Source organism: Cervus canadensis, chromosome 32 (genome assembly GCF_019320065.1).
Source record: "Cervus canadensis isolate Bull #8, Minnesota chromosome 32, ASM1932006v1, whole genome shotgun sequence".
In the NCBI taxonomy this organism is placed as follows: Eukaryota; Metazoa; Chordata; class Mammalia; order Artiodactyla; family Cervidae; genus Cervus; species Cervus canadensis.
The window spans coordinates 10,212,203-10,237,791 of record NC_057417.1 but is presented as its reverse complement, the minus strand read 5'-3'; the positions used below and the strand labels follow the sequence as shown (position 1 = coordinate 10,237,791).

Below are 25,589 nucleotides of genomic sequence, written 5' to 3'. Positions count from 1 at the left end.
TTCTGGTCTTATGTTTATGCTTTCACACACATGTATCTGAACAATATATAGTGGTGTTTTGTGAGTGTGATTTTTTATTTACATGGATGATATCACACTATAGGCATCATCTTACAACTCTTTTTTTCCCTAGAGAGAAAATACTTATAAAAATACCGTGATATATTTGTTTGCTCCCTTGTGAATAAACATTTAAGTTGTTTCCAATATTTTTCTCTCTAGATATATTGCCACATATATCTCGGAATGGTAGAACAAATGCTTATTGAATTTAACTATATGTCAGGTATACACCTACCTCATTTAATCCCATTGACAATCAAACAACATACCAAATAGCTGACCATTTTTGCCAGCTAGAGTTTGGGAAGTTAAGTAGTTTTCCTAAAAAATCACATGGCTATGAAGTGGGCAGAGAGCAAGGACCTGAAACTGTCTCTGACCCTAAGCCCCAGTCGGGGCATACCTCCATCCCACCCCATCGTTGCCTCTTTGTAAAACACTGGGGGTGAGGTCACTAATTACAGCAGTTTTTAGAACTCTTTCATGCTATGGTCACCGTCATGTTCCATCTCATCGAGAAAAAAACAGTGTATTCACAGATCACAGAGATCCCGTGTGATTTGTCTTCTTTTCCAAGCCTTCACTTTTGTGATACATTTAATATGCTTCTTTTCTCCTTCCAGCGGCTCAGAAAGTTTGCCACCTCATGGGAATTAATGTGACAGATTTCACCAGATCCATCTTGACCCCACGTATCAAAGTCGGGAGGGATGTGGTACAGAAGGCTCAAACAAAAGAACAGGTAAATGATGCATTTGCCATTTATTCCTGCATTTGTCATTTATTCCTGAAGACTCTTCCATCCATTTACCCTTCCATCCATCCATCCATCCACTGTCCATCCATCCACCCTTCCATCCATCCACCCATCCCTCCATCCACCCACCCATCCCTCCATCCACCCACCCATCCATCCATCCACCTACCCATCCACCCATCTACCCACCCATCCATCCATCCATCCACCCATCTATCCACCCATCCATCCATCCATCCATCCATCCACCCACCTACCCATTCATGCATCTGTTATCTAACTAAACCATGCAGCAAAGCCAATTTGTGGTGAAGGAAAGTACACCATTTGCCCAACAAGGACAATGGGTGGCTCATGCTCAAAAGACCTAGACTTCCTGGTGGCTTTCAGGGAAGGACTTTCCCATCCACCCACCCATCCATCCATCCTTTATCCCCTGTCTGTCCAGTACTAGAATAATCAAAGTCCCATGTCAGGTTTTGAAGGTACAGCACTGGCTGAGCAAGAATTATCAGAGTTGCTCACTCCAGACCTCATCTTGATCTCTTAGTTGAAGGTATGAGGGCTGACTTAACCTTTGGAAATGTCTCTGGACCCTTTCTAGAGGCAGGACTGACTGCCTCTAAGTGACCCTGAGATGGAGCAGGCTCCACTCTGTTCCAGGTCCCTCTGACAGGAAGTGACTACTTAGCCACATCGCCATTCCTTAGGTCTAACCACTCTGTCCCTTATTGCCAGTTGTAGAGATGGTATACTTTCTTTTTCTTTGTTTATCTTTTAAGGAGTAACTGTAGGTAGAGGGAATATAAAAATCCAGGACCACCACTCAGGCTCTTGTGAAAATGCAGCCCAGTGGGAGTAACCCTGTCCCCTTACCCCCTGCAGGCAGACTTCGCTGTAGAAGCTTTGGCCAAAGCCACTTATGAGCGCCTTTTCCGCTGGATACTTACGCGTGTGAACAAAGCCCTGGACAAGACCCACCGGCAAGGGGCTTCGTTCCTGGGGATCCTGGACATCGCTGGATTTGAGATCTTTGAGGTACAACTTGGCAGGATCACAATAGACATGGTCCCGGTTCTCTGGAAATTAGCTTCCACTTAGAGAAATTCATTATTTTTGGAGAAAGGCAGGCAGCTACTATAGGGTGGGAAGCTGTCTCATGAAGGTTAAATCTTTGAGGGTTTAAGAGACAGAAATCCAGTGGGGAATGTACTGGTTTGTAAACTGAGGCCAGAGGTACAGCTGGATCCAACAGGCAGGACCTGAACTCCTGCCATCTCCCTCTCTCCGCTATCCTCCACTTTGGCTTCATTCTCAAGCGGGCTCTCCCCTCATGGTGGCAGTATAGCTGCCATCCATCCAGACTGCCTCTTAGTTCCAACCAGTTCCAATTCTTTCCAATAGTTCCATCCACATCTTGGAAATGAGTGTCATTGAATCTTACCTGAGTTGGGTCACATGATCATCTCAGAGCCAAGCACTGTTTTTAGGGTCTTTCAGTACTTCATAGAGTATAAAATGGCTACCAAATCCCACTCCCATGAGTTGGAGGGAAGTTCTCAGTGAAAGAGAATATGTTAAGATTGACAGATATTCCAAAACACATCTACTATGGAATTACTCCCTCTTTGAGCCTTGGTTTCCACATCTGTAATATGGGGATAATGAGGGACTTCCCTGGCAGGCCAGGGGTTAAGACTCCACACTTCTACTGCAGGGGCACAGGTTTGATCCCTCATTGGGGAACTAAGATCCCCTGGCATGGGGTATGGCTAAAAAAAAAAATTGATGTGTTGAAATACCTAACAGTTATTCTATCTATAAATCATTGTACAGATGGAGATCAGCATTCTTGAAACCACGTGACGTGGGAATAAGTAACTCTTACCAGCCCTCATGAGCCCCGGGCAGCCTTCACTGGGGCCTGAGCCCTCTCTGGGTGCTGAAATGGCAGAGCAGGCTTGTGGAAAGGGTGTCCGGTGTGGAGCTCTCTCCAGCACGGAGCTCCTCAGGTCCAAGTCCTCTACCTTGGACCATGATTCTCACGGGTCTTCCTGGTGTTGTGTGTGCTCAGGTGAACTCGTTCGAGCAGCTGTGTATCAACTACACCAACGAGAAGCTGCAGCAGCTCTTCAACCACACCATGTTCATCCTGGAGCAGGAGGAGTACCAGCGCGAGGGCATCGAGTGGAACTTCATCGACTTCGGGCTGGACCTGCAGCCCTGCATTGAGCTCATCGAGCGGCCGGTGAGGCCCCACATCACACACGTGCAGCCAGCACGCAGACCCTGTGCTCACTCCACTAGGACACGGCTTCCCCAAGTCCTGCAAGGCTGTAAACTGGATCTTTGTGAACTAAATTACCCTGTCCTTTAGCCCACATTTTCCTATTGAAGGTGTTTCTTCTTTTTATCCCTCCCCTTTCTTCCCTTCCCCACCATCGCCATCCCTCCCCTTCCCCTCTCTCCAGTCATTCATTCCCAAAGGCAAGGGTCTTGCTTTTGTTCGCTGACCCATCCCAAACTCCTAGAACCATGCACATAGTAGGTGCACAAGAGATCATTATTGAATGACCAGTGATTGACCTACATTATTGAATGACCTACTATATGCTCAGTTGTAAAGAATCCACCTGCCAATGCAGGAGATGCAGGTTTGATCCCTGGGTCAGGAAGATCCCCTGAAGAAGGAAATGGCAGCCAGCTCCAGTATCCTTGCCTGGGAATCCCATAGACCGCGGAGCCTGGCAGGCTACCGGTCCATGGGGTTGTAAAAGAGTTGGACACAACTTAGCAACTAAACAGCTATATGCTGGGCCCTCTCTTTAGGGGCTGAGATGTAACTGAATGAGATGGATGCAGTCCCTGCCCTCCTGGAGGAGCAGACAATGTAACTAGACAAACAAGAGAAGCAACTGAAACCCCAGAAAAGGACAGGAAATGGTTTACGGATGCCTGCTTTGGACAGAATAGCCAGGAAAGGGCTTCTCTGATCTGAGTCCAAAAAGTAAAGAACATTCCAGCAGAACAAATGGCATGTGCAGATTTGATGGTGCTCCTGACACCTTAGTTTAAACTGTCTCAGCCATTGGGGAGCACTTTACTCAAAGGAACCCTTAGGTGAATTTATTTGTAAAGGAACACAATTTATCACTAGAAGGGTGAAATCTTTGTGATGTTGTGTATGCTTCCCGGCCCTTGCATCCCTAGTGCTGGTCCATTGGGAACAGAATACTTTGAGGATAGATTGAGGGGGTGGAGATGGAGCGTGTACATTCACCTTTATATGTAAGTAGATACGGTAAGGGAGCCTACACACGTGCTTGGGTGGCCAGCCTGAGGCGCGGGCGTCCTTGCTATGATGTGCTTGTCTTCCACAGAACAACCCTCCGGGTGTGTTGGCCCTGCTGGACGAGGAGTGTTGGTTCCCCAAAGCCACAGACAAGTCCTTTGTGGAGAAGCTGTGCTCGGAGCAGGGCAGCCACCCCAAGTTCCAGAAGCCCAAGCAGCTCAAGGACAAAACTGAATTCTCTATCATCCACTACGCCGGAAAGGTACCAGGCCAATGTCCCAGGGGTCCCTTCATCCCAGGGGACCCAGGCAGGATGCTCCAAGTAGGAGCAACTTGGGAGTGGCGGGACCCAGAGGCATCTGGTGTAAGTCAGACCCCAAACGAGCCTTGTACACGATTTGTCCAAGCATCAGGAAGGGACAAGATTTAGAGATATAACATATAATGGGCTAATGTATGTATATATTATATATATATATAATACCTGTATATTAAAGATAGAGAATATATGTGCTATAATAGGCTAATATATGTGTTGTATACTCTAGGCATATGTGAAATATATATTAGGGATGCCACTAATATGCTCCAGCTGTGGTAGCCAGGCTTCCCTGGTGGCTCAGCTGGTAAAGAATCTGCCTGCAATGCGGGAGACCTGGGTTCAGTCCCTGGGTTGGGAAGGTTCCCTGGAGAAGGGAAAGGCTACCCACTCCAGTATTCTGGCCCAGAGAATTCCATGGACAGTCCATGGGGTTGCAAAGAGTCGGACAGGACTGAGCAACTTTCACTTTCATGGTAGCCAGGCAGTTCTTTCCTGTATAGACTCTAAATCCTTCCTGCTACCAGTTAAACCCAACAGGAAGGGCCAGCTGGAATGGGGTGACCAATAAACCCACTTTTGAGTCCAACAGGAATCTCCTTTATCATGGCCTTAGGTTTCCCATTGCCGGTTTGTGCTACTCAGGGAAATTTGGAATGTCTTGTTTTTCTTCCTTCTCCCCCTTCCTCTCCTTTTCTCCCCTCCCCCCCTCCTCCATCATCATTGTCATCACCGTCAACATCATGTCATAGTTCTTAATATACAGGACCTTTCCCTATGCCTCTGGAGGGTCCTGGATCATGTAGAAAAGACATACCTCAGTCTGGCTTGCAGACATTTATTGACTCCCCAGTATATCCACTACATCATAGAAACAGGCAACATTCTAAACCAGGGATTGGCAAACTACAGCCCAGGTACCAAACCTGGCCCACAGCCTATTTTTATAAATAAAGTTTTATTGGCACATAGCCAAGATCAGACGTGCCCATCACTGTAACAACCCATATCGAGTAAAACCCCACCAGAACTATGATCAGTTCCTTCCATATCACAGTCAAAATAATAAAATTAAAAAGAGGTCCCAGGTTTAATTTAAAAGCAGATTGTTGTCAAGCCTTTGCTGGATGAGAGGTGAACGTTAAGTGTGAGGGGAGGGTGTTCGCCACCATCAAAGCTCTGTACCTTTGGGAAATCTCAGGCATCGTGCTGGGCTTTTAAGGAGGAGGCTGCCAGAGGAAGCCTACTAGGAGAAGGCAGGGATAGAGACGAGGCTTTCCCAGTAGGTCATGGCTGAGGCCTACTGTGTGCAGGGCCCTTTAAAGTTCTGATTTGTTGGTCCCTTCAATGGTGTTTGTGGATTCCCATCGTGGCAGCAGCTCGTGTTTCCTCTCTGACTTCAGAAGATCCGGGGCAGTGGGGGAAGAGGTCTGGGGCCCCGTCCTTAGTTCAAAACTGAAGCAGAAGCATCTGACCAGTGGGGTGGTCCTTGACAGGTGGACTACAATGCCAGCGCCTGGCTGACCAAGAACATGGACCCGCTGAATGACAATGTGACTTCCCTCCTCAACGCCTCCTCTGACAAGTTTGTGGCAGACCTGTGGAAGGACGGTAAGGCCCTGAGGAGGACTGAACTCCCTTCGGCCCCTCCCCAGCTGCCCCTAATTCCCACAGCTGCTCCCAGGAGGGATGGGTACAAATTCCTGAGCCCCTCAATCCTGCACCTGGGCCCCATAGAGACGGTCCTGAGTCGGGGCTCAGGCGTTGATGGAGGAAATGTCTTAGGAGGTATGTTGGATCAGAGCGCCCCCTTGTGGAGTCCGAGAGACTTAACTGCACTCTCATCTCTGAGGTGTACCAGCTATGTGATCTCAGACAAGCCGCTTGACTTTCTTAAGCTTCACTATCCTCTTTAGTGAAAGTGAAAGTCGCTCAGTCGTTTCAGACTCTTTGCAACCCCATGGACTGTAGCCTGCCAGGCTCCTCTGTCCGTGGAGTTCTCCAGGCCATGGGGAGCCATTCCCTTCTCAACACAGGGATTGAACCCAGGTCTCCCGCATTGTAGGCGGATTCTTTACCCTCTGAGCCACCAGGGAAGCCCAAGAATACTGGAGTGGGTAGCCTATACCTTCTCCAGCGGATCTTCCCAACCCAGGAATCGAACTGGGGTCTCCTGCATTGCAGGCGGATTCTTTATACCAGCTGGAGTTAATCTCCCATCTTCCCTAAGATTACTGTGAGGGTGAAATTAGATCAGTGGGGCCAAGTTTGAGCATGGATCAAGATCACTGGAAGGCTTGTTAAAACTCATGATCACTGGATCCCATCACCAGAGGGTCTGATTCAGCAGGTCTGGATAGAGCCTGAAAATTTGTATTTCTCATAAGTTCCCAGGTGGCGCTAATGCTGCTCATCTGGGGACCACACTTTTTTCCCCTTAAGAACGAGAGAACAGATAATCCAAGTGAAGTCTAGCACCTGCTGGGCCCACAGTAGGGACTTAGTACACATCGGCCCTGTGATGACTATTAGGTGGTGGACTTTGCTGCTTTCGCTCCTGGGCCTCAGTGCTTATAGCAGATTTCACTCTTGACACGGAGCCTGTGGGTCTAGGGCTTACAGGACTCGCTGCCCTTGCTTTAGGGACAGGGGTCAGTTCTGCCGACATTTACTGAGTGCCAGAGCCCTGGGATGGGGTAACAGCATCTCAACCCAGGTTATATCTCACACCTGGGACTCATGATAAACTCTGAAACTCCTTCCTTCAAGGAGCCACGGTCTTATAGACGAGGCAGACAAGCAAAGACATTATTACATGGCGCCTAACTGAGCACATGGGGCAGAAGTGCTGGGTCTAATGTCAGTGGGGTTGAACTCCACAACACCACCAACCAACTGGATACAGTCAACTGTGTGTGTGCGTTAGTCACTCAGTCATATCCAACTCTTTGTGACCCCATGGACTGTAGCCCACCAGGCTCCTCTGTCCGTGGGATTCTCCAGGCAAGAATACTGGAGTGGGTTGCCATCTCCTCCCCCAAGGGATCCCTGTTTTATCTTTCTAAGCTCACCTCACTACTCAAAATATTGTATACTTGCACACGTGATCATTGTCTGCCTTCCTTCTGTTGGAATATCCATAGAATATGAGCTGGGGTCAGGGGGGTACACAGTATCTGGGTTTTGTTCACGTCTGTATGCCCAGGGCCTGGCACACAGAAGGCTCTCAATAAATATTTGTTGGTGGATGAAGGGTTGAAGGCAGGCAGGGAGGTAAGCCCTTTGCAGACCTTATTCAGTTATTCCTGCCCTGGGAGGTAGATGCTGTTATTACCTCCATTTCCCTGGTGGCTCAGCTGGTAAAGAATCTGCCTATAATGCAGGAGACCTGAGTTCAATCCCTGGGTTGGGAAGATCCCTTGGAGAAGGGAACGGCTACCCACTCCAGTATTCTGGCCTGGAGAATTCCATGGACTGTATAGTCCATGGGGTTGCAAAGAGTCGGACACAACTGAGTGACTTTCACTTTCACAGAAGGAGAAACTGAGGCACAAAACGGCGCCAGGCCAAGGCGGTGGCAAGAACAGGATTTACTCCCAAGTCTCTGTAACAGGGTCAGAGAGAATGTGTTCTTTCTGTCATTCGGGAGTTCTCGGGGTCTCAGAAATACGTAATATTTGGAAAGCAACCCCCGACACCTCCCTTTGCCTATCGCTAGAGGGGAGGTGTTGGGGATGGAGGAAAGAATGGGGAGGGGTGCCCCTGAGAATGAGCAGGGGTCTCCTGGGTCTCCACCCTCCGGGCTGGCCCCCTGGCCTGCTGCAGGGGCGCAGAGCCCCTGGGTGGGCTGACGCCACCCTTCGTGTGCCCACAGTGGACCGCATCGTGGGGCTGGACCAGATGGCCAAGATGACGGAGAGCTCGCTGCCCAGCGCCTCCAAGACCAAGAAGGGCATGTTCCGCACGGTGGGGCAGCTATACAAGGAGCAGCTGGGGAAGCTGATGACCACGCTGCGCAACACCACGCCCAACTTCGTGCGCTGCATCATCCCCAACCACGAGAAGAGGGTGAGGCCGCCGCCCGGCTCCTCAGGACGCCCGCAGGGTCTGCAGGGAAAGGGGAGGCAGGCCGGGCTGCCGGGGCAGGGGGAAAGCCGACCACCCCCCACCCAGAGGGCTCCATCTGACACGGGTGGGAGGCACTCCTTTCTCATCTGAGAGGCAGAAGAAGGCAAGAGAGGAAGGGAGAATGCTCCCAGGGACTCTGAACCCCGGAGTGGCTACACATGGTATCAGATCACTCATTCACTAATATTTACTGTCATATTTACAGTAAACATTATTCAGCTAATATTTGCTGAGCCCCACCCGTGCCGGGTGCTGGGGATTCGGTGCTGGATAGATTGTAGTCCTTGCCGGCAGGTGTCATAACCTAGGGCAGGGGTGCTTCGCTGGGGGGCAATCGTGTGCCCTCCCTGCCCCCACAGGGGAGATTTGGCCGTGCCTGGAGACATTTTTAATTGAGAAGGGGGCTATTACTGGCATGCAGCGCACAGAAGCCAGGGATGCTCTAAACATCCCGTAGCACATAGAGCCGCTCCCCCTGAAGCCACAGAGAATTATCCAGCCCAAGATGTCAGCAGTGCTGAGTTGTGGGAGAGGTGGACACACCAGCTGAGGATGTCATGCGGTAAATTATAAGAATACCAAAGAGCCAAGGCTCCCACTCAAAACTCAGGGCTCAGAGAAAGCTTCCTAAAGGATGTGAACTCGGTGACTTGGAGGGCAGGGAGGAGAGGGCATCCTAGGCAGAGGGACCAGAATAAGCAAAGGCGTGGAGGAGAGACATGAAGGGTGTGGGCGAAGAAACTCCAGGGGAGTCGTTCCATATTGACGTGTGATGGTGTGCGGCAGGGATGGCGGAGATGAGGCTGGACTGCTGGGTGGGGCTTAGATTGTGGCATTCCTAGGGGTTGACAGGGCTTGGCGCTCCTTCTGTAAGATGTTATCAGGGGGCTTTTAAAAGCAGGGGTATGTCATGATCAGATTTGCATTTTAGAAACCAAATGAGGCAATGGGAGAGGCAGGACGGGGCGGGGAAGACAGCACAAGGCTACTGTGGTCATCGGGGCAGGAGAAGAGGGAGGCGAGTGGATGGCAGTGCTGAGAGAAGTGGGTGGGTGGGGAGATGTTTGGGAGGTGGGAGCCGTAGAACTGGCGATGGGCAGGAAGCGGGGGGGGGGTGACAAGGAGGAAGCCCCAGGTGATGCTGGTGCCAACAAGAGAGATGGCACCAGACCCTCAGCTGAGCCCTCACCTGGTGCCCCTGGTGATCCCGCCGTGGCCTGGCGAGGTGGGTCACCAGGCCTGAGATTCGGGGCTTGCTGCTCCCTGAGGCCCCAGCAGCCCACCGCCCTTTGCATCTCTGCAGTCGGGCAAGCTGGACGCCTTCCTGGTGCTGGAGCAGCTGCGGTGCAACGGGGTCTTGGAAGGCATCCGAATCTGCCGCCAGGGCTTCCCCAACAGGATCGTCTTCCAGGAGTTCCGCCAACGGTGGGCCTGCCGGCCGGTGCGGGTGGGCTGGGTGTTGGGGGCGGGTGCGGGGAGCAGGCTGGGCGGAGGGGCAACTGATGACAACGGAGATGCGCTCGGTCGTGACTCCTGCACTGTGTCTCAAGGTATGAGATCCTGGCCGCGAACGCCATTCCCAAAGGCTTCATGGACGGGAAGCAGGCCTGCATCCTGATGGTGAGCCTGGTCCCCAGCCCCTCCCCAGAAATCCACCTGCAGACCTCCCAGCCTCGGGTGGCGTTGCCCACAGCTGCTCCGGGCAGGACCCTCCTTAAACACACCTAACCCCCCGCCAAGTGGCAGAGCCGAGAACGGGAACTCTCCCCTCCTTCCTTCCGCAGATCAAAGCCCTGGAACTCGACCCCAACCTGTACAGGATCGGGCAGAGCAAAATCTTCTTCCGAACCGGGGTCCTGGCCCACCTGGAAGAGGAGCGAGACTTAAAGATCACCGACGTCATCATGGCCTTCCAGGCGATGTGTCGCGGCTACCTGGCCAGAAAGTAAAGACCTGCATGTTGTCGCCTCCCTGCAAACACAGACCAGAAATGCAAAATTTCAGGGGGTTTTCTGGCCTCACGTCCTGATTCCCTGATTCTAAGAGGCCATCTGCTCTGAGATGTGTCACTGATTGAATGGCAGCTTTTTCTTGAGGGGGAAGAAGTGCTACCACTTTAAAGATACGTGTTAGTTACAAGGGCAGGGCAGGAACGGGTTAAGACCGTGGGCTCTGGAGAGTCAGATGTGGGTTCTATCCTGGCTTCCCTACTTATTTGCTGAAGAACCTTGGGAAAGTTATTCTAGCTCTCTGAGCCTCAGGAAAATGAGTATAATCATTCCTGCCCTGTAAACTTGTTTTAATGAGGGGGAGTCAATGAAATACTGCTTGTAAACAGTTGAGAACAAAGCTGGTTATCATTTAAGAAGTGTGAGAATATGATAAAGCACCCGAGGAAGGTGTATTGGTATCTATACCCCCATGTCTGAATGGGATTCATAAGGCATGGTCTTGCCCTGATGCTCCCTCTGTTTTGAGAAACCAGGGGACTGGGTGAGGGCTAGGATTCCTCTATGAAACTCACACCCCAAACAGGACTGCAGGGGTTGGTGGAGTAGCTCTAGGCCAGGGCATGTGTCATCAGGAGGTACAGACCACGCACTCATCTGATCGTGTCAAGCTGATTCATTGCCGGGTAGACCCAGGATGGTCAAGGCCAGATCTGGGGAGCTCTTGGTCCAGGGACAGACCTAACCTTTAAGTCTCATAACTAAATTCTCTGTTCCCACTACTCCCACTTCCAGACTGACTGGGGAGATTTTATTCTTCAAGTTCACCCATGTCCAAGATGGCAGCCGCAATGGCAGCCACTCAGAGACAAGAGGATGGTGTTCACTCTTCTGTGGTCTTTTGAACCCAACAGCCCTTAAATAGGAGGGGTGCTGTTCTGTGTCAGGTCTGGGAGTTTAAAATACACCTGAGGAAAGGATTGGTTTTTCAGACACTCAGCTTTGGGGAAGACGTGGTACGGATGAGTGTGTCGGATGCTTCTCAGGAATGGTGTAGCATGGGTTGATTTCCTAGGTGTAACCAGGACCACAGATCTGAATTCAGGGAATTTTGTGAGCCTTGGGTCTTCCTTGTCCATTGAGAAAGGCTCTGGCCTCCAGATGATATACTTGTACTGATGCTCAGAGCTTGCTGGAGAATCTGGGCTAGAGAGAATGGGGGGAATGTCCTTGTGCGAGTCACAAAATCACAAGCCAAACAGACGCGTCCTGCTCCCAGGATGCTGCGGGGCTGGATGCTGTGACAACGCAGCGAGGTGTGTGTTGGGCTGAGCGGATCTTCTCACGCCTCCCCTTCCTTCTCCCCAGGGCCTTTGCCAAGAGGCAGCAGCAGCTGACGGCCATGAAGGTGATTCAGAGGAACTGCGCCGCCTACCTCAAGCTGCGGAACTGGCAGTGGTGGCGGCTCTTCACCAAAGTGAGTGCCTCCTCATCCCAAGCCCCCTCCTGCCAACCCCCGTCCAAGTCCTGGGTCTTCCCTGGGACGCTGCCCATGTGGGACTGGAGGTGGTGGATAGCAGGCTTGCAACCGAGAGCTCAAAACCAAACCTTCCCCATTGGCGATTCTCTGGGCTTGAGAAGGGCCCCCTCTAGGCATGTGGGTTACAACCATGACCTTAACCCAGACCCAGAGCACTTCTTCCATCACCACAGGGATCCCTCCTATTGCCCATTTATAGCTCTACCCACTTCCCTCCACAGCCCCAGCGAGCACGAAGCTGTTCTCCATTTCTATACTTCTGTCATCTCAAGAATATTATATTAACTATATATATTAAATATAACTATGGGTCCTGTAATTATGTCACCAGGGCTTCCCTGATAGCTCAGTTGGCAAAGAATCCGCCTGCAATGCGCGAGACCCCAGTTCAATTCCTGGGTCAGGAAGATCCGCTGGAGAAGGGATAGGCTACCCACTCCAGGTGTTGGGCTTCCCTTCTGGCTCAGTTGGTTATGAATCTGCCCACAGTGCAGGAGAGCTGGATTCAATCCCTGGGTTGGGAAGATCTCCTAGAGAAGGGAACGGATACCCACTCCAGTATTCTGGCCTGGAAAATTCCATGGACTGTATAGTCCATGGGGTCGCAAAGAGTCGGACACGACTGAGCGACTTTCACTTTGTCACAAGCATCCTTCTCTGGAGAGCCCTGCATCCAGCGTGTTGTGTGTATCCACTGTTTGTTTCTCTGGGTACAGCTTGGTCTTGCAATGTCGCTGGCCGTCACGAGTCCGTTGGGCAAAGACTTGCTCTGTGGGGACGGACACAGCTTCCTCTTAGGTGCCCTTGAGTGTGTCGATGGGCACAAATCTTTTTCACTGGGCAACTATGTATTGAATGGCCACTGTGCACCAGGCCTGTGGGAAGGGGCCTACCCTGGGGATACCCTGGCTTCATGAATATTCTAGGTGAGTGGAGGAGTAGATGATAGGTAATCACAGGAAGTGATGCCCTTGGCAGACTGGGGTCAGCGCAGGAAAGAAGCTGCAGTGTGTCAGACATGGGTTCCTCTAGTGCCAGGCGGGGCTTGAACACGAGGAGTTAGGAGTCATCGTGGTAAAGAGCAGTGAGGGGAAGCTGCTTTTTGGAAATGTTCATTCCCACCGACCCAACTTCTGGAAAACTCTCCTAAGAAAACCATCTGAAATAAAATAAAAAATGAGGGGCATTCATTTACAAGAGCAAAATTTCAATGCCTAGCCCTGGCAGACTGATTTATAACAGTTCATCCATCAATAGGATACTTTTCAATCGCTAAAAATGATGGTATTTAAAAATCAAGTTGTAACGCTGATGTGACGGCAGAGGTGACAATTATCCTGCAGTTTTTAGTAATAAAAGCAGCACGTAGGGAATTCCCTGATGGTCCAGTGGTTAGGACTCTGTGCTTTCACTGCAGAGGGCCCGGGTTCAATCTCTGGTCCAGAAACTAAGATCCCTCAAGCCTCATGGCATGGCAAAAAAACTTTCTTAATTAAAAAAAAATAAACTTAAAAACAAGCAGCATGTAACACTGGGCAGTGTGGTCTTAGGTGTATTTTTTTGGTGTGTAGGACAAAGGGCTAGAAGGAGATGCTGATAGTACTAATAATGGGAGGTAGGATGTGGGGGACTTTTCTTTCCTTTTCTCTTTGGAAGGAAGCATATCAGCTTGTCAGCAGCAGTTCTCACTCAGAATGGGACTAATGGGGGGAAGTGAGGCTTTCTCCTTTCACTTTGCACCTTTTCCTGTTGCCCTAAGATTTTCGGTCTCGGCACTGTTGATATTTTGGGATGGGTAATTCTGTGTCATGGAGGCAGTCCTGAGAATTCTAGAATGTTGAGCAGCATCTCTGGCCTCTACCCACTGGAGGTCAGTAGCATTCCCCAACGCCCACACCTAGTTGTGACAGCTACCACTGTCCCCAGAAACTGCCACATGTCCCCTGAGGGGCTGCAGGTGGAGTAAAATTGTCCCTGGCTGAGAAGCATTGATTTACTTACTAAGAGAGTGTATCCCTTGTGCCACGAAGACAACTGATGCTCTGACCCACTCTGTGCAGGTGAAGCCCCTGCTGCAGGTGACTCGGCAGGAGGAGGAGATGCAGGCCAAGGAGGATGAGCTGCAGAAGACCAAGGAGCGGCAGCAGAAGGCCGAGAGCGAACTCAAGGAGCTGGAGCAGAAACACTCGCAGGTACCAGCCCGGGAGCCTGGCTGGGGCTGCAGAGGGCGGGCCGCCCGCCCCCCGCCATGGGGCTCACCGCCTGTCTCCCTGCCCCCTGCCTGCAGCTGACCGAGGAGAAGAACCTGCTGCAGGAGCAGCTGCAGGCAGAGACGGAGCTGTACGCCGAGGCCGAGGAGATGCGAGTCCGGCTGGCAGCCAAGAAGCAGGAGCTGGAGGAGATCCTGCACGAGATGGAGGCCCGCCTGGAGGAGGAGGAAGACCGGGGCCAGCAGCTGCAGGCAGAACGGAAGAAGATGGCCCAGCAGATGCTGGTAAGGCACTGCGGGGGCTGCCCGCGGTGGTGCCGAATCCCTTGTCTCCCTGCAGACCTGTGAGGTGCATCTGATGATGTGTGTCCCCACTGGACTGAGACAGAGACTCAGGCTTGGAGAGGAACAGCCCTCTGCCTACACAGGTCTCCTCGGGAGCCTGCTCTGTCCTGTTGACCTGCCTTCCATGCACAAACACGTTTTCTCCTAATAGCTGCCCTGTGTGAGGGGTAATTGTATCAGTAAGCTACTGCTGCAGAACAAAAAGCACCAAGACTCAGCAGCTTAGAAACAATAAGCATTTAGGACTTCTCTGGTGGACCAGTAGTTAGGAATCTGCCTGCCAACACAGGGGGACATGGGTTCAATCCCTGGTCCAGGAAGATCCCACGTGTTGTGGGGCCTGTGTGCCCCACAACTACTGAGCCACACTCTAGAGCTCACGAGCTGTAATTGCTGAGCCCACATGCCAGAACTGCTGAAGCCCACGTGCCTAGAGCCTATGCTCTGCAACAAGAGGACCCACTGCAATGAGAAGCCCACACACCACAACTAGAGAAAGCTGGACCCAGCACACCCAAAAATAAATAAAAAAAATTTTTTTGTGTGTAAATGAAATACTAAACATTTATCTCACACAGTCATGACTCTGAGAGTGGCTTAGCTGGGTGATTCTGGCTTAGAGCTTCTCATGAGATTGCAGTTGTGATGGCAGCCTGGGCTGCAGTCATCTGAAGGCTTGACCGGGGCTTGAGGATCCACTTCCATGGGTGAGTGAGCCATCACTCACGTGGCTGTAGGCAGGAGATCTCAGTTCCTTATTCTGTGGGCTTCTCCACAGCGCTGCTTGAGTGTCCTGACAATATGGCAGCTTGCTTTCCCTGGATGGAGTGCATGGAGGGAGAACAGAGGAGAAAGCTGCAATGCCTCTTAGAGCCTAATCTCTGACTTACACATGCCATCACTTCCTCTTGGTTTTGTTAGAAGCAAGTCACCAAGTCCAGCTGACACTCAAGGGGGAAAGAATTAGGCTCCACCTCTTGAAGGGACGAGTATCAAAGAATTTGTGGGCATATTTTTAAACCATCATGGTATCTATTCTCCCCACTTTACAGATGGGGAGACTGAGGCTCCACAAAGCGAAGTGGTTTGCCCAAACCTTTTCTTTCTGACGAAAAGAGACTGCAGAGCACTGCAGGGGGCCATCAGGCCCAGCCTCTGTATCCATGAGTCCACAGAGCTCCAGGAGAGTAGATTTTGGGTTAGGCAAGGCTGTAATTCTTTTCTCTCCCCCACAAAGGACCTGGAGGAACAGCTGGAGGAAGAGGAAGCTGCCAGGCAGAAGCTACAACTTGAGAAGGTCACAGCTGAGGCCAAGATCAAGAAACTGGAGGATGATATTCTGGTCATGGATGACCAGAACAATAAACTGTCAAAAGTGAGTGGGGTTGGACATCCCTGGTGGTCCAGTGGTTAGACTCCACTGCATGGGGGAGTGGGTTCAATCCCTAGGCAGGGAACTAAGATCCCACATGCCCTGTAATGTGGCCAAATTTTTTTTTAAAAAAGTGAGAGGGGTTGAGTATCTGCATTAAAATGACAGGCTCATCAGGATTATGGATACCTTCAGATACCTTCCCTTTTTTAGCCAGGTACAAGGAATTAAAGGCCAGCCAAGCGGTTACCTCTGGCATTGATGTAGCGGCCTTGTGACCACTGTCAGGATGCAAGCATGCCATGGATGGGGTCCCCGGTGGTCCCAACAGTGCCAGGGCCACCGTGGAGCAAGTATCAGGAACACCACAACCAGTGCAACCCCCAAGTTGTGCAAGGGAGGGTGGGCAATGTGCCTGAGACCAGGGGGCCCCTCTCACATTCTCACCACCCACTTCCAGCTCCTAACAGAGGACCAGCTGTCCTGGCATTGAGGGGCTTCTGGGATGTGAGACTTTCAGCCCCTAAACCAGAAAAGTCCCAAGATGAGTAGGTCACCCTAGTCAGTATCCACTAAGCAGCCCCACTGTGGGTGGACTACCTTTAATCCTGGATGCCAGCTGGGCACCAACTGTGAGACAGGCTTGGTGTCAGTGGCAGGGCGTGCACGGTGGAGGAGGACCCAATCCTCGAGGGCTTATGTTCTAGAGAGACAACAAGTAGATGATTGTACCAGCAACCACTAATTGCTATCATGATCAGGGTTCTGAAGGAGGTGTTCACCCTCTTATAAGAACAGAGCACTAGGGGATGGAGGTGGGGCATTCAGGGAAGGCTTCCTGGAGGAGGTGACATTTCAGTGGCAACCTGAAGAACGAGGAGCAGTTAGAGGGAGATGGGGTGGAGGCACATCCCAGGCAGATGGTCCCGCCTGTTTGCAAGATCCCTGAGTGTGGCAAGAAAGGAAAGAGGCCCCTTGGCTGGGACATGAAGTTGAGGGGAGGGAGGGAGTGGCTGGTCTTTGGAAAGTATTATTGTTGAGGAACTTATTTTTCCTGCTTTAAAACTCTAGGTCGCATTTGGTTATAGCGTGGATTATCCTTTCAACTGTTTATGTGGAAGTTACTAACACTGAAACATAGTCCCCAGAGAAAAGGAAAAAAACTAATGATATTTCTTTTTCTTTTCCCCCAAAAGGAGCGAAAACTCCTTGAAGAGAGGATTAGTGACTTAACAACAAATCTTGCAGAAGAGGAAGAAAAAGCCAAGAATCTTACCAAACTGAAAAACAAGCACGAATCTATGATTTCAGAACTGGAAGGTAAAATGGCTTCCAGAGAGATTCTGAGGGGGATATTTTACTTTACTTTATTTTTTTTTTAACACCCAAACCATTTTGTATTAGGATATAGCCAATTAACAATGTTGTGATAGTTTCAGGCGAACAGTGAAGGTGGTTATTTTAAAAGCAGGAAATAAGACAGGACATTTGAGAATGGTGGGTTACGGCAGGAAAGGGACCGTCCTACCCGGCTGCCTGCTCACCCTTTGGGAACACACATATTCATTCTAGAAGGTGCTTGTCACCAGGGCTGACTTTGCTTCCACAAGACTGTGGTGCGGGTGGGATGGTTCCTCTGTGTGTGTGTGTGTGTGTGTGTGTGTGTGTGTGGGATGGTTCCTCTGTGTGTGTGTGTGTGTGTGATGGTTCCTCTGTGTGTGTGTGTGTGTGATGGTTCCTGTGTGTGTGTGTGTGTGTGTGATGGTTCCTCTGTGTGTGTGTGTGTGTGTGTGTGTGTGAAGTGCCTGAGCAGGAAGGCTCATCCTCCAGGGGTTTCTTGGGTCGTGTCTACCCTCTGAAGTGTCCTGGCTTTTTCACAGTGCGGCTGAAGAAGGAGGAGAAGAGCCGGCAGGAGCTGGAGAAGCTCAAGAGGAAGCTGGATGGGGAGGCCAGTGACTTGCACGAGCAGATCGCAGAACTGCAGGCGCAGATCGCCGAGCTCAAGATGCAGCTGGCCAAGAAGGAGGAGGAGCTGCAGGCGGCCCTGGGCAGGTACGAGGCCGCCGGGGGCAGGTCCAGTGTGTGCTCATGCCCCGAGGGCCCCTGCCGATCTGCAGGGGGGCCTGGTCCTCCTCCTCCAGGCAGGCCGCCATCTCACATGAAGTGGCCCCGACCTGGCCTCCCAGGTGCCTCTCGGTCCTGCTGACACCTCCAGAACCTCGCCTTTGACCTCTTCCTACCAAGCTCATCCTCTCTACTGCCACTATGCCCACCTCTTGGGTGCCCATCCTTCATCATCTGCACCCCAGTCCTGGATTTCTGGTTGTACAAAGAGTCTGTTCCATCGGCACCACAAACACCATGTATCTGAGGCTGGGAGGACCCTCCTGTCCCTGGCTCTCTCTTTCTGAGGCCCCTCTTTTTGTGCATACCAGTCTCCTCCCGAGCTTTCGCCCCCTTCTCTTCCCGCCCAGGGTACAGCAGACTCGGCCCGTTCCATGAGGTGTGTCCCCCACCCATTTTTCTGCGCCCCCTTCTCCCAGCTCGGAGCTGGGTTCCCTCTAACAGCCTCCCCCTGGGGGTATCACAGCAGGGTATAACTCACAGTTATTTACCTGCTCTCCGTGTGCTGAGCTCTGCCCAAGCAGTGTCTTTACCGACACCTGGCCAGATGTGCTGCTGTACCTGCAGTCACTGAGGAGGAAGCTGGGCCAGCGGAGGTGAAGGAACCTGGGCCAGTCACCCGGCTTTTGAGAGACGGGCTGGGAGTCGCTTTCTGGTTGGCCCCCTGGCCAGCTTGCTCTGAGCCGGTTTGCGCCAGGTGACAGCGCTAGGGTGACGGGCCACCTGGTGTCTTCCCTCCGCTGGTCCCTTCCCATCCATCATGGACAAAACCAGAAGCAGCTCCACCGGGGTCAGCAGGGGGGTCCCTTCCATGCCCTCGGGTCAAGGCTTCCCACCTCCACCCTGACCCACAGTCACCGTCTCCCCTGGTGTTAACATCCCCACCCCCGACAAGCAGTGCCTGGCCGAGCACTCTGCCTGGAGCAGAACTCAGACGCTGAGCAAATGGAAGGAAAAACCAGCCAGTGGTTACTGGGGAGGAACACTTGCCTAACACTCAGAAAGCATCTGTTGGGTTCCTGCTGCGGACAAGGCCCCATGCTGTCTGGGACAGTGCAAAGCGCTGTCTCTCTGTGTCTCTGTGTCTCTGTCTCTGTGTTTCTGCCTCACTTTCACACACACACACACACACACACACACACACGTGCAGCACAACCTCTTTTCTTACATCAGCCCTTGGAAACTACATCCTGCGTGAACCTGCAAGCAGGCCAGCATGGCAAGAAGGGGTCTTGTGTCTCGGGACCTGAGCGGAATGTGTTCCGATATCTGTGGAACCCAAATGACTGCTTCCAGAAAACCATTTTTGGCCACCTCGTGGGATGGACAGCAGGGGGCCTGGGACCCCGGGGTCTTAGTTCTGGTGATCTGTCCCCGGCAGGCTGGACGACGAAATGGCTCAGAAGAACAATGCCCTGAAGAAGATCCGGGAGCTGGAAGGTCACATCTCAGACCTCCAGGAGGACCTGGACTCCGAGCGGGCTGCGAGGAACAAGGCGGAGAAGCAGAAGCGGGACCTGGGGGAGGAGCTGGAGGCACTGAAGACGGAGCTGGAGGACACGCTGGACAGCACGGCCGCCCAGCAGGAGCTCAGGTGAGGCGCCCCCGCCGGCTGGCCGGCCGCTCCATGGGTCGGGACGGCGGGTGGCAAGGGGCAGACCCACACAGATCCTGAGTCACGGGGCTCCTCAGTCCTGACTGCGTTTTGCTTTAACAGATATAAGCATGCTTAATTTTTTTTTGAAAATTGTATTGAAATATAGTTGATTTACAATGTCATGTTAGTTTCAGGTGTACCCCAAACTGATTCAGTTCTGTTCTGAACAAAAAGAACATCTCAGAAAACTGAGTAATAAATATTTCTGTCTAATTAAGCCACATGGATACCTAAAAGCGTTCTCATATCTTCCTACCCTGGAGATGATTATCTACGTGGCATTTGGGAGTTTCCTGTTACCCAAAGAGGGTAATTGGAGAAACTGGATTTTTTAAATTATTTGAAAATACTAATAATTTATTATATTTGATATTATAAATACGAACATCAAATCTAAATATAATAAAACATTTTAATATGTCTGAACCATGAAAATCAGCTGGTAAGTTAAGCATGCTTATTTTTTTAATTTATTTATTTTTAATTGAAAGATGATTGCTTTACAATATTGTGTTGGTTTCTGCCATACATCAACATGAATGGGCCTTCGGTATGCATATGGCCTTCTTCTTGAACCTCCCTCCCACCTCCCACCCCATCCTACCCCTCTAGGTTGTTACAGAGCCCCAATTTGAGTTCCTTGAGTCATATAGCAAATTCCCACTGGCTATCTATTAGACATATGGCCATGGATATGTTTCCACGTTACTCTCTCCATTCGTCCTACCCTCTCCTTCACTCACCCCTTCCCATGTCCCTAAGTCTGTTCTCTATGTCTAATCATGCTTATTTTTTAATCTTGTCTTACATCACAGTAGGAGGATATACTCAATTAGAGAATGACTTGCAAATTATAGGAATAGATACCAAAAGCATCGACCCCAGTCCTACCATGGTTAACATTTGGGGGAATTTCATTCCTGTCTTTTCCTGAGTGTGTATAAGTTTTGCATTAAATTTTCAAAATAATATTTATCAGATTGGTCTTCACTTGAAGTGTCACTGCTGGCTAACTGACAATACCCAACCAAAAAGGAGAAACAAAAATGGGTCACCTGCCAGATAATGAATGCCAACTTCAGTGAAACTAGGTCATTTATTTATTCAACAGACACACAAGTGTCAAGTGCTGTGCTAACATGGAGATTTACTTCCCACATTTTGGGTTTTGTGCTACATCACTTATCTGGGCCTAGAAGCCAGCACAACTTTCTGCTCCCTTTGCTCTGGCCCAGAGCAGTAGCTCATAGCAGTGAACTCAGGCTATTTGGGTTCAGATTCTTGGTCATTCACACAATGGTTTTAATACCTTGGACAAGCTGCTTACTCTTTCTTAGCTTTTGTTTCCTCATCTGTTAAACAGAACTAATAATACACTTGCCTCTAAAGGTCACTCTGAATATTCTATCAGATGACATATACCCAGAACTTAGGTCAGAGCTTGGCACAGAGCATATCCTCAGTAAATAAAGCTGATGTTAATATTTACAGAACAGTCTGCAACTCACTTTGCATTCTTCCAACAATATGATGTGTTTTATTTTATGTATTTGCTTGTCGGCCCTGGGAGATTCTGGGAGGTAGCATGCTCCTCTTTTTTATAGCTACCTCCTTCTTTTGAGGAAATTCCAGGTCCAGAGAGCTTAGGTGACTCACCTGAGGTCACACAGCTTGGGAGGGATAGCGACGAAGACTTCAGTTCCAGGTCCCGGGAGACCCCTGGTTCCTCTGCACTGGGGCAGACCTCTGTCTCCTCGGCTGCCAGCCTCCGTGTTCTTCCTGCCCAGGGCCAAGAGGGAGCAGGAGGTGACGATGCTGAAGAAAGCCCTGGACGAGGAGACGCGATCCCACGAGTGCCAGGTGCAGGAGATGAGGCAGAAGCACACACAGGTGGTGGAGGAGCTCACCGAGCAACTGGAGCAGTTCAAGAGGGTGAGTGGATTCGCGACGTGCTTTTGGTGACGACAAAACGCAAAGAACGGCGTGCCAGCAGCCTAGAGTAACTGCCTGTGAGCGCCCGCACTGAGGCCAGTAAGAAGCTACAGTGATGCTAACGGGAGGGATGGCACCCAGCATTTATGCTTACTGTTTACTGTGTTGATTAATCTTCCCCCCCACCCACTGGGATGGGTACACTGACGCCCCTTTGACACAGGAAGGAACTGAGGCCCAGAGTACCTAGAGGTCACACAGCTATTGACAGAGTCCCAGCAGGCTGGCTCTGGCGTGTGTGCGTGCTCCGTCGCCTCACTTGTGTCCGACTCTTTGCAACCCCATGGGCTGTAGCCCGCCAGGCTCCTCTGTCCATGGGATTCTCCAGGCAAGAATACTGGAGTGGGTTTCCGTGACCTCCTCCAAAGGATCTTCCCAACCGAGGGATCGAACCCGTGTCTCCTGCTTTGGCAGGCGGGTTCTTTACCACCAGAGCCACCTGGGAAGCCCTGGCTCTGGATTCATCTCTTCGCCTCTCCAGGGTAGGGTCTCCAGGTAGGCCCTTGTGGATAAGCAGAGTTTAGCAGAATTCTGGGAAGGTAGCTGAACACTGAGGACAGTCTAGCCATCTTCATTTCTCTGCAGATTGGAGCAAGACTGTCATATTTTGACTGTCATATTTTCCCTGGTGTAGTTTGAGAATGGCTAGATCTAATCTTCCTCTGATGCTTGGCTGTTTGGGGGTGCACGGGATCTGAGGCAGTTAACTAGCACTAAAACGCTATGTATCCGGAACTTCCTCTCGCTTTGGAGAATGTCCTCGTGTTTCATCCCCAGGGAAGAGTTTTTTTAGCTTATGACATCCTGCTAGATGGCTTCTCTAAAAGTCTGAATTATACCACCATCAGTGCTGCAGCTTTCCTCCAGAACTTTCTAGATTGAAGGGCCGTTGTATTACCTGAGAATTGTTGGTGTTGGCATTAGTTTCTGTCGCCAGTCAAGATAAATGTTCTTCAGGACTCCCCGGGTGATCCAGTGGCCAAGGTTCTGTGCTCCCAATGCTGGGGGCCTGGGTTTGATCCCTGATCAAGGAACTTGATCCCACGTGCCTCAACTGAAAAGATCCCGCAGACCACAAGAAAGATCCCAGGTGCCGTAACTAAGACCCTGACTCAGCCAAATTCACCAGGGAATCCCAACTAAGACCCAGCTCAGCCAAAGCAATAAATATTAAAAAAAAAAAAAAAGATAAATGTTCTTCCTTGAACTGGTTCAAGGAATCAATTCAATCAGAATCTCAGAATTTTCCCATACATTTTAATAACGCCAGCAACCCATTGTACGGCATTGAGTATATGCCACTGTTCCAAAGTTTTACAGACACCAGCTCATTTACTCTCGCCCGTGACCTTTGCTAAAATGCACATCTCCAGGCCCCACACTGAAACGCACTGTCGCCGACTGAATCCCCTCATGCTCCAAGTGGAGAAAAGGCTACCCCTTGTTGCTCGTCACGAGGGGTCTGAATATGAACCTTCAGCATTTTGTCAGTTCTTTTGTGTTGGACACAATAGTTTTATCTATTACATATATTTCCCCTTTCAATTGTCTTCTTTTTATTATTTACAGATAATAATAAATATTAATAAATAATATTTCAGATAATAAAAAATAAATAATAATAATTTTAAAAAAACTTTTTGACCATGCCCTGTGACATGAGGGATGTTAGTTCCCTGACCAGAGATCAAATCTGAGCTCCTTGCGTTGGAAGCATGGAGTCCTAACCACTGGATCACCAGGGAAGTTCCCAGAAATTATTTTCTAGTTAATTAGTTATTTATTTTTGACTGCACTGGGTCTTTGCAGTCACACATAGGCTTTCTCTAGTTGCGGCAAGTGGGGGCTCCTCTCTAGTTGCAGTGTGCGGCTTCGCGTCGTGGTGGCTTCTCTTGTTGTGGAGCACAGGCTCTAGGGCTTGCGAGCTTCAGTGGTTGTGGCTCATGGGCTTAGTTCCCCTGGGCCGTACATGGAGTTTTCCCGGACCAGGGATGGAACCAGTGCATTGGCAGGTGGACTATTAACCACTGGACCACCAGGAAGTCCCCCAGAAAATTTTATTGTGATCGAAGTTGAATCCAAATGGGCTCTTCCCACCTGATGGAATAGTAAGTCCTCCAGACAGTAGTAAGGTACATGTGTGACTTTCATTGTATGTTTGGAAAGCTAACTGACCAGCGCTGAGCCAGGTGGTCGTCCAAGATGAGCAGGTGCTGGAGGCCTCTTTGCAGAGACTCAGATGTTCTGGACATCCATGCCTGACCGGTGTGAGCAGGAGGAGGCTGGGAATGCCTGCCCACCATCTCAGGAGCACTGAAAAGGGAGACTATTTTACCTCTAGCAACTTTTCAGATTGTTGGTGAAAACTCATAGCATTGTTCCTACCTCAACTCCCCTTACACGTGTACAATGTCACCAGCATTCTGGGAAAAAGGTTTTAGGGGAGCCCAGGTCCCACGAGGTCCCCTAGAGTCCTTGCATATCAACATGCACTATTGCCTTAAGAGGTACTTTGTCCCTGTCTGGGGTCCTGGCAACAGTAAATGGACTTCATCACCAGAGGACTGGCTTCTGAGGGTCCCTGGACACTGCACAGACCTGCCCAGGAGCTGAGGGCAAGCCCACTGTCACTTTCTCCACTCTTGGGACCTACACACTTCTCTCTTGCTCCTTTCCTCCTCCTGTAGACCCAGGAGAAGGCCCCTCCTTTCTTCTGCTTTTTCCTCCGAATACTTTTTTTCTTAGAGAAACTCATATGCCTACAAGAGCTGGTTAGATAAAATAGCTTTCTCTAAACTTTCACAGAAATGGCAGTGTACATCCGATGATAAATCAATGGACAGTAGGGAGTGGTGGGGACTGGGGCTGAGTGGAGTGTGACTGCCCTGCTTACAGGGCCAGCTGCTACTCAGATCCAGCTGATTGCTCTCTTAGAGGAAGGCAAGACCTGTTTCCAGACCTTTACTTTTTTTTTCTTTTTCGGAAGTCAGACTTTAAATAGAGATGCATGCAGCAAAATTCACCAACTTTAAGTGTATATAGTTCAGTGAATTTTGACAAATGATTTAACCACCACTCAGTCATGAAATAGAACATTTGATTTTTCAAATGAGAAGCCAGGAACCCAGATTTTTATGCGATATTTCTTTTTATTTACCTGACTGTGCCAGGTCTTAGTTGTGGCATGTGGGATCTAGTTCCCCAACCAGGGATCAAACCCGGGCCCCCTGCATGGGGAGCGCTGAGTCCTAGCCACTGGACCACTAGGGACGTCCCTATGTAATATTTCTTTATTAAAATGTTAAAAGGTATAACGTGGATCAAACAGGATGTAATGGCAGGGTTGATGCAGCCCAGGGGATGCACCCTCTGAGCTTTAGGAAAACAGAATCCAAAAAGTCTTACTGGTGATTGTGTGCTCCTCACCGCCCCGAGTCCCGCCCCTGAGCTGGGGAGCACAGGTCCCCGGACCTACCAAGGGAGGGGGAGGCAAAGAGGAAGGTCCCCTGCTAGCACCAGCCGTGGCCCTCACGCCTCCCTCTCCCTCTGCTTCTCTGGCTAGGCCAAGGCCAACCTGGACAAGAACAAGCAGGCGCTGGAGAAAGAGAACGCGGACCTGTCCGGAGAGCTGCGAGTCCTGAGCCAGGCCAAGCAGGAGGTGGAGCACAAGAAGAAGAAGCTGGAGGTGCAGCTGCAAGAGCTGCAGTCCAAGTACAGCGACGGGGAGAGGGTCCGGGCCGAGCTCAGCGACAAGGTCCACAAGCTGCAGGTGAGGCGGCTTCGCTGCGACCGTCTCTGAAGGGTGAGGGTCTGCCAGCGGACGAAGCCTCTGTCCACTTCCT

The 25,589-nt window shown here is 50.6% G+C and overlaps 1 protein-coding gene across 5 annotated transcripts in view; it reads left to right on the top strand.

Moving 5' to 3' along the window:
* MYH11 (myosin heavy chain 11) overlaps positions 1 to 25,589 on the top strand; it is a 126,151-nt gene that overhangs the window by 82,850 nt on the left and 17,712 nt on the right. For all 5 annotated transcript variants that reach the window (XM_043456598.1, XM_043456599.1, XM_043456597.1 and 2 more), the window contains 18 exons: positions 687 to 805; positions 1,706 to 1,858; positions 2,895 to 3,068; positions 4,201 to 4,374; positions 5,928 to 6,042; positions 8,306 to 8,499; positions 9,863 to 9,984; positions 10,110 to 10,179; positions 10,344 to 10,504; positions 11,877 to 11,985; positions 14,109 to 14,240; positions 14,336 to 14,542; positions 15,840 to 15,977; positions 17,171 to 17,294; positions 17,855 to 18,026; positions 19,480 to 19,692; positions 21,543 to 21,687; positions 25,310 to 25,516. In XM_043456598.1, the coding sequence (XP_043312533.1) occupies positions 687 to 805; positions 1,706 to 1,858; positions 2,895 to 3,068; positions 4,201 to 4,374; positions 5,928 to 6,042; positions 8,306 to 8,499; positions 9,863 to 9,984; positions 10,110 to 10,179; positions 10,344 to 10,504; positions 11,877 to 11,985; positions 14,109 to 14,240; positions 14,336 to 14,542; positions 15,840 to 15,977; positions 17,171 to 17,294; positions 17,855 to 18,026; positions 19,480 to 19,692; positions 21,543 to 21,687; positions 25,310 to 25,516 (2,729 nt within the window). The remainder of the gene's footprint in view (positions 1 to 686; positions 806 to 1,705; positions 1,859 to 2,894; positions 3,069 to 4,200; positions 4,375 to 5,927; positions 6,043 to 8,305; positions 8,500 to 9,862; positions 9,985 to 10,109; positions 10,180 to 10,343; positions 10,505 to 11,876; positions 11,986 to 14,108; positions 14,241 to 14,335; positions 14,543 to 15,839; positions 15,978 to 17,170; positions 17,295 to 17,854; positions 18,027 to 19,479; positions 19,693 to 21,542; positions 21,688 to 25,309; positions 25,517 to 25,589) is intronic.